At 58.2% G+C, this 12,212-nt stretch overlaps 2 protein-coding genes across 6 annotated transcripts in view; both read left to right on the top strand.

The window, feature by feature from the left end:
- Positions 1-846: 846 nt before the first annotated feature.
- FDPS (farnesyl diphosphate synthase) lies at positions 847-9,885 on the top strand. 5 transcript variants are annotated; one of them, XM_034667499.1, is made up of 11 exons: positions 997-1,434; positions 2,023-2,238; positions 2,315-2,477; positions 4,087-4,227; positions 7,382-7,462; positions 7,574-7,696; positions 8,019-8,107; positions 8,194-8,266; positions 8,914-8,991; positions 9,082-9,216; positions 9,613-9,885. In XM_034667499.1, exons 2-11 carry the CDS (start codon positions 2,057-2,059, stop codon positions 9,811-9,813), a joined length of 1,266 nt encoding a protein of 421 aa, XP_034523390.1. In that variant the 5' UTR covers positions 997-1,434; positions 2,023-2,056; the 3' UTR covers positions 9,814-9,885. The 5 variants fall into 5 exon arrangements, with proteins under 5 accessions (XP_011234431.1, XP_011234430.1, XP_034523390.1 ...); XM_011236129.3 differs by lacking the exons at positions 997-1,434; positions 2,023-2,238 and adding an exon at positions 847-990 and having other exon boundaries at positions 2,336-2,477; XM_011236128.3 differs by lacking the exons at positions 997-1,434; positions 2,023-2,238 and adding an exon at positions 849-990.
- A 132-nt stretch (positions 9,886-10,017) lies between these two features.
- Positions 10,018-12,212, top strand: part of LOC117803542 (RUN and SH3 domain-containing protein 1-like) — a 3,110-nt gene continuing 915 nt past the window's right edge. Inside the window, exons 1-2 of the mRNA XM_034667689.1 lie at positions 10,018-10,193; positions 10,611-12,210. Of these exons, the coding sequence (XP_034523580.1) occupies positions 10,955-12,210 (1,256 nt within the window). The 5' untranslated portion in view covers positions 10,018-10,193; positions 10,611-10,954. The remainder of the gene's footprint in view (positions 10,194-10,610; positions 12,211-12,212) is intronic.

Below are 12,212 nucleotides of genomic sequence, written 5' to 3'. Positions count from 1 at the left end.
ATTTCCTTTTTGAGATTGTTCATTGCAGGTGTGCAGAGCTCTACTGATTTTTTGCATATTGTTTTTGTACCCTGCAACTTTGCTGAGTTTATTAGCTCCGGTAGCTTTCTTGTGGATGTTTCGTATTTAGGATCATATCATCTCTGAAATACATGTATTTTTACTACTTTTTCAACTTGGCTGTTTTTTAAATTTCTTTTTCTTGTCTAACAGCTCTGACTACAACTTCAGTACGACGCTGAATAGCAGTGGTGAAAGTGGATATCCTTGCGCAGCGGTTTCTGTTCCTTAATGACAAAACAGATCTGTGACCTAGGTGGTTTGGAATTTCGGGCTACTTTTAAGTGGGTGGAGTAACCGGGATTTGGGAGGGTTGGTGGAGAGAGAGCCAACAAGGTCAAGCCATGGTGCGCTGGTACGCCGTGCGCAGAGGTTTCTGTTCTCGGTCTTGTTTCTTGAGCCCTTGCAGCACTTTGTGCGCATTGTCTCACGACGGTATCCTCGTTGGACAGATGAGGAGAGACAGTTAACGGAGGCTCGGGGAATTGGAGAACCCATAAGTGGCAAAGCCGGTCGTGGGGAATTTTATACTCCACCCAGCTGCCCACAGACATACTGATAACTACCGTGTGTAGTACAGGTGGCAGCTGGGAGCCAGAGCAGGCGTCTTCCTCCCACCTCCAGCATCCGCCCAGTCTCGCTCCTCCGGCCTTGGGCGCAGCCCTTCCATTGGTTGCTCGACACAGGGCCCCATGCTCACACGAGGGGAGGCAGCCAATCAGCGCGGCTCGTCTCCGCCCAGCCTGCCCGCGCTAGATGGCGTCGTCCTATCCCTCCCGCGGCATGCCGGGAACTGTAGTCTGGTGAGGCCTTTCTGCCTGGAGGGAAGGGAGCTCGGGAACTACCGGACCCAGAGGGCCGTGCGCCGAGCGGAGCGGCTTTCTGGAGCTCCGCGCTAAGACTGGCCCAAGAGCCGGCGTCCAGGAGCAGGTGAGAGAAGTCTCCGACTGGGACTGGGGCCGCAGTGCGAGGCTCAGCCTCACTCCCGTGGTAGTGGTGCGGGGGCACAAGAGGCCCCCCGTGTTGGGGGCCGGTGGGCCCGACCGGCTGGTCTTCTGGCTGTGTGCTCCCGCAGCCTCTCTGGCCGCCCCGTGTTGCTCCGACGCTGGCCGTGCGGTCCCAGTGCTGCCTGCGAGGCTCGGGACGCCCAGTCCCAGAGCCCGGGACCTCGTGTCTGTGGTCCCCCGGGTTCCGGCGCAGTTCTCCTCTTGGGGTATCCCCGAGCCTGCACAGCCCTTTCCCCGCCTATCAGGGGAGACCTGGGTTCTAGATTTGGCGCTGCCACTGACCACCTATCTTCCTGCCTCCTCGAGTCACAGTTGGCCCTCCACAAAATAGGGCGCTTTGAGGGGCCTCCCAGGCCCTAGTCCTCAGGTACTTTAGTTTGGACTCTTCCAGCTGCGCTCCGGGACTTGGGGGGAGAAGCCAAGAGAGTAGCGATCCCAGAGGCTCCCTGCAGGAGTTGACAGTGGGGGGATAAAGTTGGGTGGCGTTGAGTTAGTTATTTTATTTTATTTTATTTTATTTTATTTTATTTTATTTTATTTATTTTTTTTTTAAAGATTTTATTTATTTATTCAACAGAGATAGAGACAGCCAGCGAGAGAGGGAACACAAGCAGGGGGAGTGGGAGAGGAAGAAGCAGGCTCATAGCAGAAGAGCCTGATGTGGGGCTCGATCCCATAACGCCGGGATCACGCCCTGAGCCGAAGGCAGACGCCTAACCGCTGTGCCACCCAGGTGCCCCGAGTTAGTTATTTTAAGTGCGCACTTGTGTTGAGTGCAACCCGTTGACTTTCGGTCAGCCAGCCATACTTTTTGTTCCTTGCATTTCCTTCTTTCTGGAAATGCCCTCAGGCTCAGCTCAGAAGAGAGGGTGTTCTGGGCCCAGAGGTAAAAGGGTGGTGGGGGTGACCTGGGGAGCCGCCACCGTGCATCTGCCTTTGGTGCTTGCCCCTGCAGAGCGTGCTCGGTGCCCCCTCCCTATGCCACCCCCATGATGCCCCTGTCCCGCTGGCTGAGATCTGTGGGGGTCTTCTTGCTGCCAGCCCCCTGCTGGGTGCCCCAGGAGAGGTGGCTGGGTCCCCTACGGCGGCCCTCCCTGGTGCACGGGTGCTCAGTCCTGGGGGCCTGGCACAGTGCCCGCTGCTGGTGCCAAGCGTGGACAGAGGAGCCTCGGTGAGTGTGGTGGGGGTGAGGGGCCTTGGGAGGGGAGCAGCTGCTCAGGTTTCTGACTTGGCCTTCCTTTCCTCAGAGCACTTTACTCCTCCCTCAGAATGAATGGAGACCAGAAATTGGACCCTTATGACCAAGCAAAGCAGGATTTCATTCAGCACTTCTCCCAGATTGTCAAAGTGCTGACCGAGGATGGTGTGGGCCACCCGGAGATGGGAGATGCCATTGCCCGGCTCAAGGAGGTGAAGGATTGCTGACTTTAGAGACTGACTCTTAGGTTCATTCTATATATGTGTGGGATCCAGCTGTGGCTTTTGGGTGACCTGTGACACCGGGGTGGGAGGAGGGGCAGGCTTCTACCTGAGTGACTCTGGTCTCCTCTGGAGGGGGCAGGGTTTTTAGCAGGGATACTTACTCAGCCCATCAATCCTGCCTCGTGTATGGGGTGGTGGCCCCTGGGGGTGAAGGCCTAAAACCTGCTAAGTCTTTGATTTTGTTGAGAAAGGGAATTAGGTGTCCAGAAGTCCTAAGGTGCTACTTTGTCAGGGACCTGGGAGGATGGCATCATCAGAAACTCTCCTCCAGGGGCACCTGGGTGGCTCCGTCGGTTAAGCTTCCGGCTCTTGGTTTCGGCTCAGGTTGTGATTTCATGGGTCATGAGATCAAGTCCCATGACGGGCTCTGCACTCAGTGTGGAGTCTGCTTAAGACTTTGTCTCCCTCTCCCTCTGCCCCTCCCTGGTAAAATAATAAATAATTTGAAAAGAGAAGAAAAGAAACCTCTGCTCCAGGGCAGGAAATGTGGCTGGGATATTTGAGTTGCCTAATTTTTTTTTTATTCTTTTGGGGTATCTAGTAATTTTTTTTCAAATGCTGTCTCGTTTTTCTGAGGAGAACCAAGGAAAAGTTTTGCCCACACTGGGATGGAGATTAAAAGGGAGGTTTTCCCAGTGCATTAGAGCTGGTGGACGGCCAGGCAGCAGAAGGCAAAAGGAGAACTCCCAGCAGGAAGGGATACCACCGGGTCCCCTCCTGAGCTCTCTTCTGGCCAACTTTGGGTCCTCATCTTTCATACAATGAGAGAGGCTTTTCCTTTGCAGGCGGTTTGAACCGTGGGTGGGAGGAGGTGGCTGGGAAGTCTAGGAGAGGTGGCTTTGGGGCTGGAACCTGGGAAGGAGCCAGCCATTCCCATGTCATGTACAGAGTTTTCCCTGGGTTCAAGCCCCGTTGTGGGCTTGGGAGCAGATTTGATTTGATTTGATTTATTTATTTATTAAAAAGATTTTATTTATTCGACAGAGATAGAGACAGCCAGCGAGAGAGGGAACACAAGCAGGGGGAGTGGGAGAGGAAGAAGCAGGCTCATAGCGGAGGAGCCTGACATGGGGCTCGATCCCATAACGCCGGGATCACGCCCTGAGCCGAAGGCAGACGCTTAACTGCTGTGCCACCCAGGCGCCCCAAGGGAGCAGATTTTAATGTGCATTGTGGAGGCTTTAAATTTTCTGAGGAATGGGACGCCTAGCTGGCTCAGTAGAGCATGTGACTCTTGATCTCAGGGTCATGAGTTCAATCTACCTGTTGGGCATGGAGCCTACTTAAAAAAAAAGAAAAAAAATGTACTGAGGAAGACCATGCAGAGAGAGCCTGGGGAATAGGGGGACTCTAGGATAACGGTGCTCCAGGATTTGGGGGAAGAAGCCAAGGGTCGCAATTCCAGAGGCTCTGGGAGGAAGAGTGGGGCCTGAGGGGGTTAAAGTCCAGTCCGGGTTGGATGCGGGAGAGGGCAGGGCGAAACCTTAGAGTAGGCACTGCGGAACCTGGTGCCCTATCCCTCTTTCCTTGCCCCCAGGTCCTGGAGTACAATGCTGTTGGGGGCAAGTACCATCGGGGTTTGACGGTGCTGATAGCATTTCAGGAGCTGGTGGAGCCAAGGAAGCAGGATGCTGATAGTCTGCGGCGGGCCCTGACTGTGGGCTGGTGTGTGGAGCTGGTAAGAGGGGGGGAGGCAGGAGAAGCAGAGACTTTACAGGGTGGGGGTGTTCTGAGGGGAGGGGAGGGATGAACTTGAAATGAATTTCTTCGTGTGTTTCTGTGCATTAGTAGTCAGATTTGGACAGTGATTTCTGCTGAGGGTTAACAAACGTGGGGAACGTCTTTGGCAGTAGGTGTGTATTTAATCTACAAACTAAGCTAGCTGTGGGCCAGGGCCTTGGGACTGGGCCGGCACTTTCCTCGGAGCAGAGGATAACCATCAAAGGGACATAGTTCTTCCAGAGGATTATTCTAAAGCAGAGATTGAAAACTTGTAGCCCACCCTAAATTTAAGAAAGAAGAGATGTCACATAAAAACCCAGATTTCTAGCATCACTTGGAAAATTGCTAGATCTGTGCCTAGGGTCCCACGTAGCATCAACTGGCTGATGTTGAATCCTAGCTACTAACCCAAGGCGGGGCGGGGGTGCTCCTGTGTGGCTCTGTCTCTCTCTCTCTGCTTTGCTCCAGTCCCCATGTGTCCTTGTCTCTGTACCCAGCTCAGTTGCCCCTTTTAAAGGGGTATGGTTTCCTGGCCTAGCCTAAAGGCTTCTTTAGTGATAAGGAGACTGGATTCCAGGAGGGGAGCCAGGCCCCGAGGAGTGTGGCAGTGAGGGCAGGGCAGAAGGGAAGACACTTGGGACCTGGCCTGTGAAAGGAGGGGCTGCCTCAGGGGAGGGTGTGAGGTGCCTGGTAGAACTCTCTGGCCTGGGGGTGTTGGAAATTCCAGGCCGGAGCTGGCGAGATGGGGCAGGCTAAGAGGGATTTGCCTCCAAGGAGGTAAAGGGATAGTGGCATCACTGAGGGGCAGGCCCTGGGGGACTGGGGTGGGGCACCTATCCACACAGACGCCAGGCAAGGCCAGGAGGCAGGGAGGCGGGGAGGATCTGGGCAGAGCAGAGGAGCAGAGCTATGGGGCCAGGGTGGGTCATGTTAGTACGAAGCGTCCTGAGTTACAGCTGCCCCGTGGGTTCACCAGGGAGTGTTGGGGGGTTTTTTATTTTTATTTTATTTTTTATTTTATTTTATTTTTTAAAAGATTTTATTTATTTATTCGACAGAGATAGAGACAGCCAGCGAGAGAGGGAACACAAGCAGGGGGAGTGGGAGAGGAAGAAGCAGGCTCATAGCGGGGGAGCCTGATGTGGGGCTGGATCTCGGAACGCCGGGATCACGCCGTGAGCCGAAGGCAGACGCTTAACTGCTGTGCCACCCAGGAGCCCCAGGGGTTTTTTTTTTAAACCCGGCTGCAATGCTGGCACTTCCCTGAGATGCCTTTTGAGCTGTCCACCATTGTTTTTACTTGGGTGACTTTTGTTACCATTTCCGCTTTTATCTTTCTCCTCCTGCCTCGTGTCCTTCAACGTCTTATTGTCTATTTCAGTGTTTACCTCCTAAGAACAAGGACATTTCCCTGCATAACCACAGTGCCATTGTCACATCTGTCTTAGTCATTTGGGCTGCTACAACCAGTACCACACCGGGTAGCTTACAAAGCACAGACATGTATTTCAGATTTCTGGAAGCTGGAGGTTGAAGATGGAGGCCCCAGCACGAATGGGGGCCTCTTCTGGGTCAGCAGCGCCTTCCCGCCATGGCCCCTTGTGGTGGAAGGGGGCCGGGCTCCCAGAGGCCCCACCGCCTGATACCATCAGCTTTGATGGTTAGGAATTCAACATATGCATTTGGGGGGACACATTCTGACCATAGCAACAGTAATATTATCTAATGTATATTCCATATTTAAATATTCCTAATTCCCCCCAAAATGTCCGTTCTAAGTTGGTTTTGTTTCGTTTTGTTTTGAAATATCTGGGATCCAACCAAGTAATGTGTTTGGTGGTTTTTCTTCAGTCTTTTAATCTTTAGAATAGTCCCTCCACCATGGGTGACCAATACTGTGGACAGATTTCTCGTGTAGGTGAGCTGGGTGGGACTCTGGCACTGGTGAGTTCCCCTAAGAAACAGACAGTGCACGGGGTTAGGAATCCCTGCCGTGGGGCAGAGCGGGGGGGAGGGGGCGCTGTGAAATGATGCCCTTTGGGGACCTTCTTGGTTGGGTGATCTTGGTTGAAAGTGGGTGGGAGAGGTAGTGGCTTTAAGCCAGCACTCTGTAAATAAAACATGGCTCCTGTGTGGAACGGCCAGACCCTGCCCCCGCGTGTGGTCTGAGGTACAGGTGCAGATGGGCGCCTCCGTCCCCAAGGGTTCACTCGGGACAAAAGCAGCGACCGCCGCAGTCCTTTCTGCGCTGCGCTCGCCAGAGCCGGTGGGGGGGGGGTGGTGCCGGGTGCTGCAAGCGAGGCAGACCCACGAGCCCACACGCGCAGGCCAGGGCGGAGTGAGGGTCTAGAACCGCGCCCCTAAAAGCTGTCTTTAAGGGCTCAGAAGGTGTAGCCTGAGTGCAGGAAGTCTTACGGGGCGGGGGGGGCCGTGACAGTGTCTGATACTCATTAGACGGGCGTTCAGGACGGGCCTGCTCTGGGGCGAGCGCTGGGCTCAGCTCTGGGAATGCCAGGACTGGACAGCGTGCTGGGAAGACCAGCACATTCTGGGACCCCGAGGTAGACTGGCACCTGGAAGAGAGGCCCTCGGCTGACACTGGCGTGGTTACAGGTGTAAGACCCGTGGGTGGAAGTCCCCGAGTCAGACTGCACTTCTGTCCCCCTAAATGCGCTCCCTGAGGTGAGGCTTTGTCCTGGGCACTGGCGTGTGTAAGCAGAGTACCTGGGGCGACAGAGAACAGCCTCCTTTCACTTCACCGCAGTCTCGTAAAGTCACACTGCAGGCAGACGTCTCAAGCATTCACTCGAGTTCTGGGCAAAAGAAGAGGACGTGATGCTTCGTCTCTGATACCCGGATTGTCTAGGGCTGCTTGTCAGGAGATGTCCGACATCTGCCTGGGTGTCTCATGTTATCGGTGGGAAGCCTGAACCAGCAAGGTCATACAACTTCCCCAAGTCCCACAGCACAGAATGGAAGTCCTCGGTCTCCCCGGCCTGACCTTCCGTCCTAGCTCAGTGGTTTCGCAACGGTGGCAGCTCTGTTTCTGGCCGAAGGAGCGCTAGTGAGGAGTCCCGAGGGTCTGATTCCACTCTGCCTTCTCCTCCCAGCTCCAGGCTTTCTTCCTGGTGTCCGACGACATCATGGATTCGTCCCTCACCCGACGAGGGCAGCTCTGCTGGTATCAGAAGGTATAGTGGAGAGAAGGTAGCGGTGGGCATGGGACAGGCCTCGGGGAGGTGGTGACACAGCGCGTACGGAGCTGTGCAGGATGGCTGGAGACTGTTCTCTGTCCCTGCCAGCCAGGTATCGGTTTGGACGCCATCAATGATGCACTGCTTCTGGAAGCCTGTATCTACCGCCTGCTGAAGCTGTACTGTCGGGAGCAGCCCTATTACCTCAACCTGATCGAGCTTTTCCTGCAGGTGCGCTGCAGGCCGGGGCTCGGCGCCAGAGTCCGTCTGCAGTTGGCGCAGCCTCTGTGGTCAGGGCCCGGGAGATAGCTGGGTTTGCCTGGAAGGGAATGAAGTGAGGGAAGGTGGTGGCAGAAAGGGCTTCTCCACCTCTTTGAGATGGAAGCAGGGGTGAGAGAGCACTGTGTCTGTATGCGTGTAGGCCTTGGGATTTGGGGCCCTCCGCGTCTGGCTGCCTTTCTCACCGCCATGGTGTGGGATGTGGGGCCCTGGATTTCAGGGTTTCCTAGACCCAGAGAAAGCCCAGCTGACGGGCCATCTTCCTCCTCCTTAGAGTTCGTACCAGACTGAGATCGGACAGACCCTGGACCTCATCACAGCCCCCCAGGGCAGTGTGGATGTTGGCAGATTCACTGAAAAGAGGTGAGGGACAGGGGGAACCGTCCGGAGTGAGGGAAGGCTCTGCTGGGCACTGCCCTTCTGAGGACTTTACCTCCTCCCCCTCTCAGGTACAAATCTATTGTCAAGTACAAGACAGCTTTCTACTCGTTCTATCTTCCTGTGGCTGCTGCCATGTATATGGTGAGTGAGCCTCCCGCCCCTTGCTGCCCACTGATGGGGCTGTTGGACAGAGGGCACAAAGCGGACAACTTTGGACAACCTGGTGCCCCCACTGAGTGGCCTGTGACCCTGGGCAAGTTACTTAAGCGGTCTGAGGGTGTCTTCTTAGCTGTACGATGAAGTCCCCTCCCCAGGATTTCTGTGAAGATGAACGGAGGCAAGGGGTATGCAAGTGGCTGGCCCATCTCGCGGGAGTACTACGCCCTCCCTCTGGGTCTGGATTGGGGGGGAGGGTTCACGTTGCGAGGAGGAAGACCAGGTCCAAAGGCAGGAGGTGGGATTCCCTGCCCGCTCTGACCTCGCTTCTCCGAGTTGCCCTTTCATCTGGGAAGAAGCTGAGGAGCAGAAGGACTGGGAAGAGTGAGTCAGGGGCTGGGCATGTGCTGGCCTCCAGAGCTGACCCGTCCCTGCTTGCATGCACCGAGGGCCTCGCTGAAAGAGGTGGGCTACGGGTCAGACCACCGAGACGTCCTGGAGCCTGGAAGCCAGGGATGTCTGCACGGAGAGGGGAGAGGATTTGGGCACTGCGTCGGGGCGCCCTGGGAGATGCAGCAAGGAAAGTGAAGGCACCCGTGGTGTTTGGCTTATTGATGCCCTTTTCCCTGTAGGCGGGCATTGACGGGGAGAAAGAGCACGCCAATGCCAAGAAGATCCTGCTGGAGATGGGGGAGTTCTTTCAGATTCAGGTAGGAAGGCCTGGGCAGGGAGCAGGCCACACCTGATCTAGGGCCCCGTCGTGGGGCCTCTTCATTTGTCCTCCTCTGCCCCCTGCCCAGGATGATTACCTCGATCTCTTTGGGGACCCCAGCGTGACGGGCAAGATCGGCACAGACATCCAGGACAACAAGTGCAGCTGGTTGGTGGTGCAGTGTCTGCAGCGGGCGTCCCCGGAGCAGCGCCAGCTCCTTCAGGTGCCTGGGAGGCCGCGGATCCCCGAGCTCCCAGGAAAGGGGACAGAGCAAGGATTAAGGGGGGGGGGGCGACCGTGCACCCCAGGGGACGTTTGGCGACATCAGCAGACATTTTCTGTCCCGTGCTACAGGCTTCTCTAGTGGGTAGAGGCCAGGAAGGCCGCCAGACACCCTCCGATGCCGGCAACAGCTTCCCCGAGTTAGCCAGCTCCGGGAGTCAATAGTGCCCAGGTAGAGGAAACTGAGGCCGCAGCCGGCAGGCGAGCAGAGTGGCAGGGAGAGGGAAGTTCCGGGTCGTAGGCGCTCCAGGACCCTTGACATTGGAGGCTGGAATGGGTGGACAAGGGGCGTTCTGGGGCGTGCTGAGCCCATTTCCCTGCCTCCCACCCCCGCCAGGAGAATTATGGGCAGAAAGAGGCGGAGAAGGTGGCCCGGGTGAAGGCGCTGTACGAGGAGCTCAACCTGCCCGCTGTGTTCACGCAGTACGAGGAGGACAGCTATAGCCACCTCATAGGCCTCATCGAGCAGTACGCGTCGCCCCTGCCCCCGGCCGTCTTCCTGGGGCTGGCGCACAAGATTTACAAGAGGAAGAAGTGACCTAGAGACTGCGCGGGCGGGAGGGGGGAGGGGCGGGGAGGCTCGCAACTTTCAATAAATTGTCGAAGCTTCTCGGTCTGTGCCTGCTTGTGCTAGCGCCGGCCGCCGCGGGCGGGGTTGGGGGTGGCCGCGCGGAAGCCGGGACCGGGGGCTTGCCTGCAGGACCCCTCGGCACGTAAAGCTAAGCGCCGGCCTAGGTGGGTGACACACGCACGACGTCGAGCGGTGGGGGCTGGGCCCGGGCCCCGCCCATGCGTGAAGGGGCGCGGCTGCGCAGCGCCGGCGGGTTGTCCTAGCGCCCCCCTGCCAGTCGGCGCGGTCCGGCGGGGACCTTGGGAGTCGTGGAGGAGCCCAGCCGCAGTGGCTGCAGGAGGACCCTGGTGAGGGAGGCTCGGCCATGGGTGTGGTTGGACGCATCGGGGCCCGCGCGGTGGGGCGGGAGAGGGGAGCAGTAAAATCGCAGAGGAGGAGTGGGGTGGCGCTTGGGTGACGGAGACGAGCGCGGAGAGAATGGGCAAGCGCGCCAAGGCTGCCGGGGTCGGCTGGCCCACCTGCTCGGCGGGCCCGGCTCGCTGACGGCTGCTCGGTCTTTGCCCCCACGCCCGCCCCTTTCCGGCATTAGCCAGCCAGACTCGCCTCCCCCCACCCCGTTTCAGAGCATCTGGGCGGGGCCTCCCTCGGCCCCTTCCCCTGGGAGTGAAGGGCAGGCTGGGGAAGTGGGGAGAGGGGTGCGGTGCAGGGCCAGACTGCAGCAGAGAGGATCCGGGACTCCATTCTGGGCCCCATCCTTTTTCAAGCCCCCGCACCTCCACGGAGATCCAGAGCGCAGCCGCATTCTCTGAACCTCCCCGCCCCAGTCCCGGGGGGCTCAGTTCGGCTCCACCTGCAAATACTGCAGTGGAAACTAACGGTCAGTGGATGGACATTTGCGTCTCATTTAAATATTGTCCAAAGCATCCGGCGCCTTTCATGCCTGCTGCCGCTGTCCATCACCTCCGTGTCCTTCTGGAGGCTCGCGTCCTCTCTGGCTGGGTATCACTCTCCCTGTCTTCCAGGTCTGCATCTGCGGTTGCCAGGTAGGCGGGTGTGAGAGGCCCAATCCTCCTGATTCTCCAGCGGCTGTCCCGTCGCCGCCGGCACAATGCTGTCCCCTCAGAGGGCTTTACTCTGCAACCTCAACCACATTCACCTCCAGCATGTCTCTCTGGGCCTGCACCTGTCCCGCCGTCCTGAGCTACGGGAGGGGCCCTTGAGCACATCCCCTCCCCCCGGGGACACAGGGGGCAAGGAGAGCCGGGGGCCCTGCAGCGGGGCCCTGGTGGACGCCAATTCCAACAGCCCAGCTGTGCCCTGCCGATGCTGCCAGGAGCACGGGCCAGGCTTAGAAAACCATCAAGACCCAGCACAGGAGGAAGAGGGGGCTGCCTCTCCCTCGGACCCGGGCTGCTCCTCCTCTCTCAGCTCCTGCTCTGATATTAGTCCCGACGAGTCCCCCATCTCGGTGTACTCGCGGAGCCTCCCTGGCGACCAGGACGTCCATCCTCAGCCCAGCATCATCCCCCTGGAGCAGGGCTCCCCACTGGCTTCCGCAGGCCCTGGCGCCTGCTCTCCCGACAGCTTCTGTTGCTCGCCCGATTCCTGCTCCGGGGCATCCTTCCCACCGGGCCCTGACCTCGACTCCAACTGCAACGCCCTGACCACCTGCCAGGACCCCCCTTCCCCAGGGCTAGAGGAAGAGGACGACGGTGGGGAGCAGGACCTCCCCACCTCCTCCGAGCTCCCGGAGGCGGATGATGGGAAAGCCGACGCTGGGCAAACCGAACCCAGTTGGAAAATCAACCCCATTTGGAAAATTGACACGGAGACAACTGACGCGGGCTGGAAAACCACGAAGAACAATAACTCCGGCTGCACGATCAGTGGGAATACTAACTCTAGCTGGAAAACGGAACCTGGAAAACTCGACTCTGGTTGGAAAAGCACCAGAGGAGTAACTGATCGCAGCTCGAACACAGATGCGGGGAAAGCTGATGCGGGGTGGCGGAGTGACGTCAGCGAGGAGCCAGCGTCCCACCGGACAATCACGTCCTTCCACGAGCTGGCCCAGAAGCGCAAGCGGGGCCCAGGGCTGCCCCTGGTGCCGCAGATCAAGAAAGACCGCAGCGACTGGCTCATCGTCTTCTCGCCCGACAGCGAGCTGCCCCCTAGCGGCTCGCTGGGCTGCTCCCCGGCCCCGGCCCCGCCCCGGGAAGTCACCACCTTCAAGGAGCTCCGCTCCCGAAGCCGGGCCCCGCCCCCACCGGTGCCGCCCCGGGACCCCCCGGCCGGCTGGGCCTTGGTGCCGCCCCGGCCCCCGCCCCCGCCCGTGCCGCCGCGGAGGAGGAAGAACCGGCCGGGGC

Source organism: Ailuropoda melanoleuca, chromosome 8 (genome assembly GCF_002007445.2).
Source record: "Ailuropoda melanoleuca isolate Jingjing chromosome 8, ASM200744v2, whole genome shotgun sequence".
NCBI classification, from domain to species: domain Eukaryota; kingdom Metazoa; phylum Chordata; class Mammalia; order Carnivora; family Ursidae; genus Ailuropoda; species Ailuropoda melanoleuca.
This window is presented reverse-complemented; position numbering and strand designations above follow the sequence as displayed.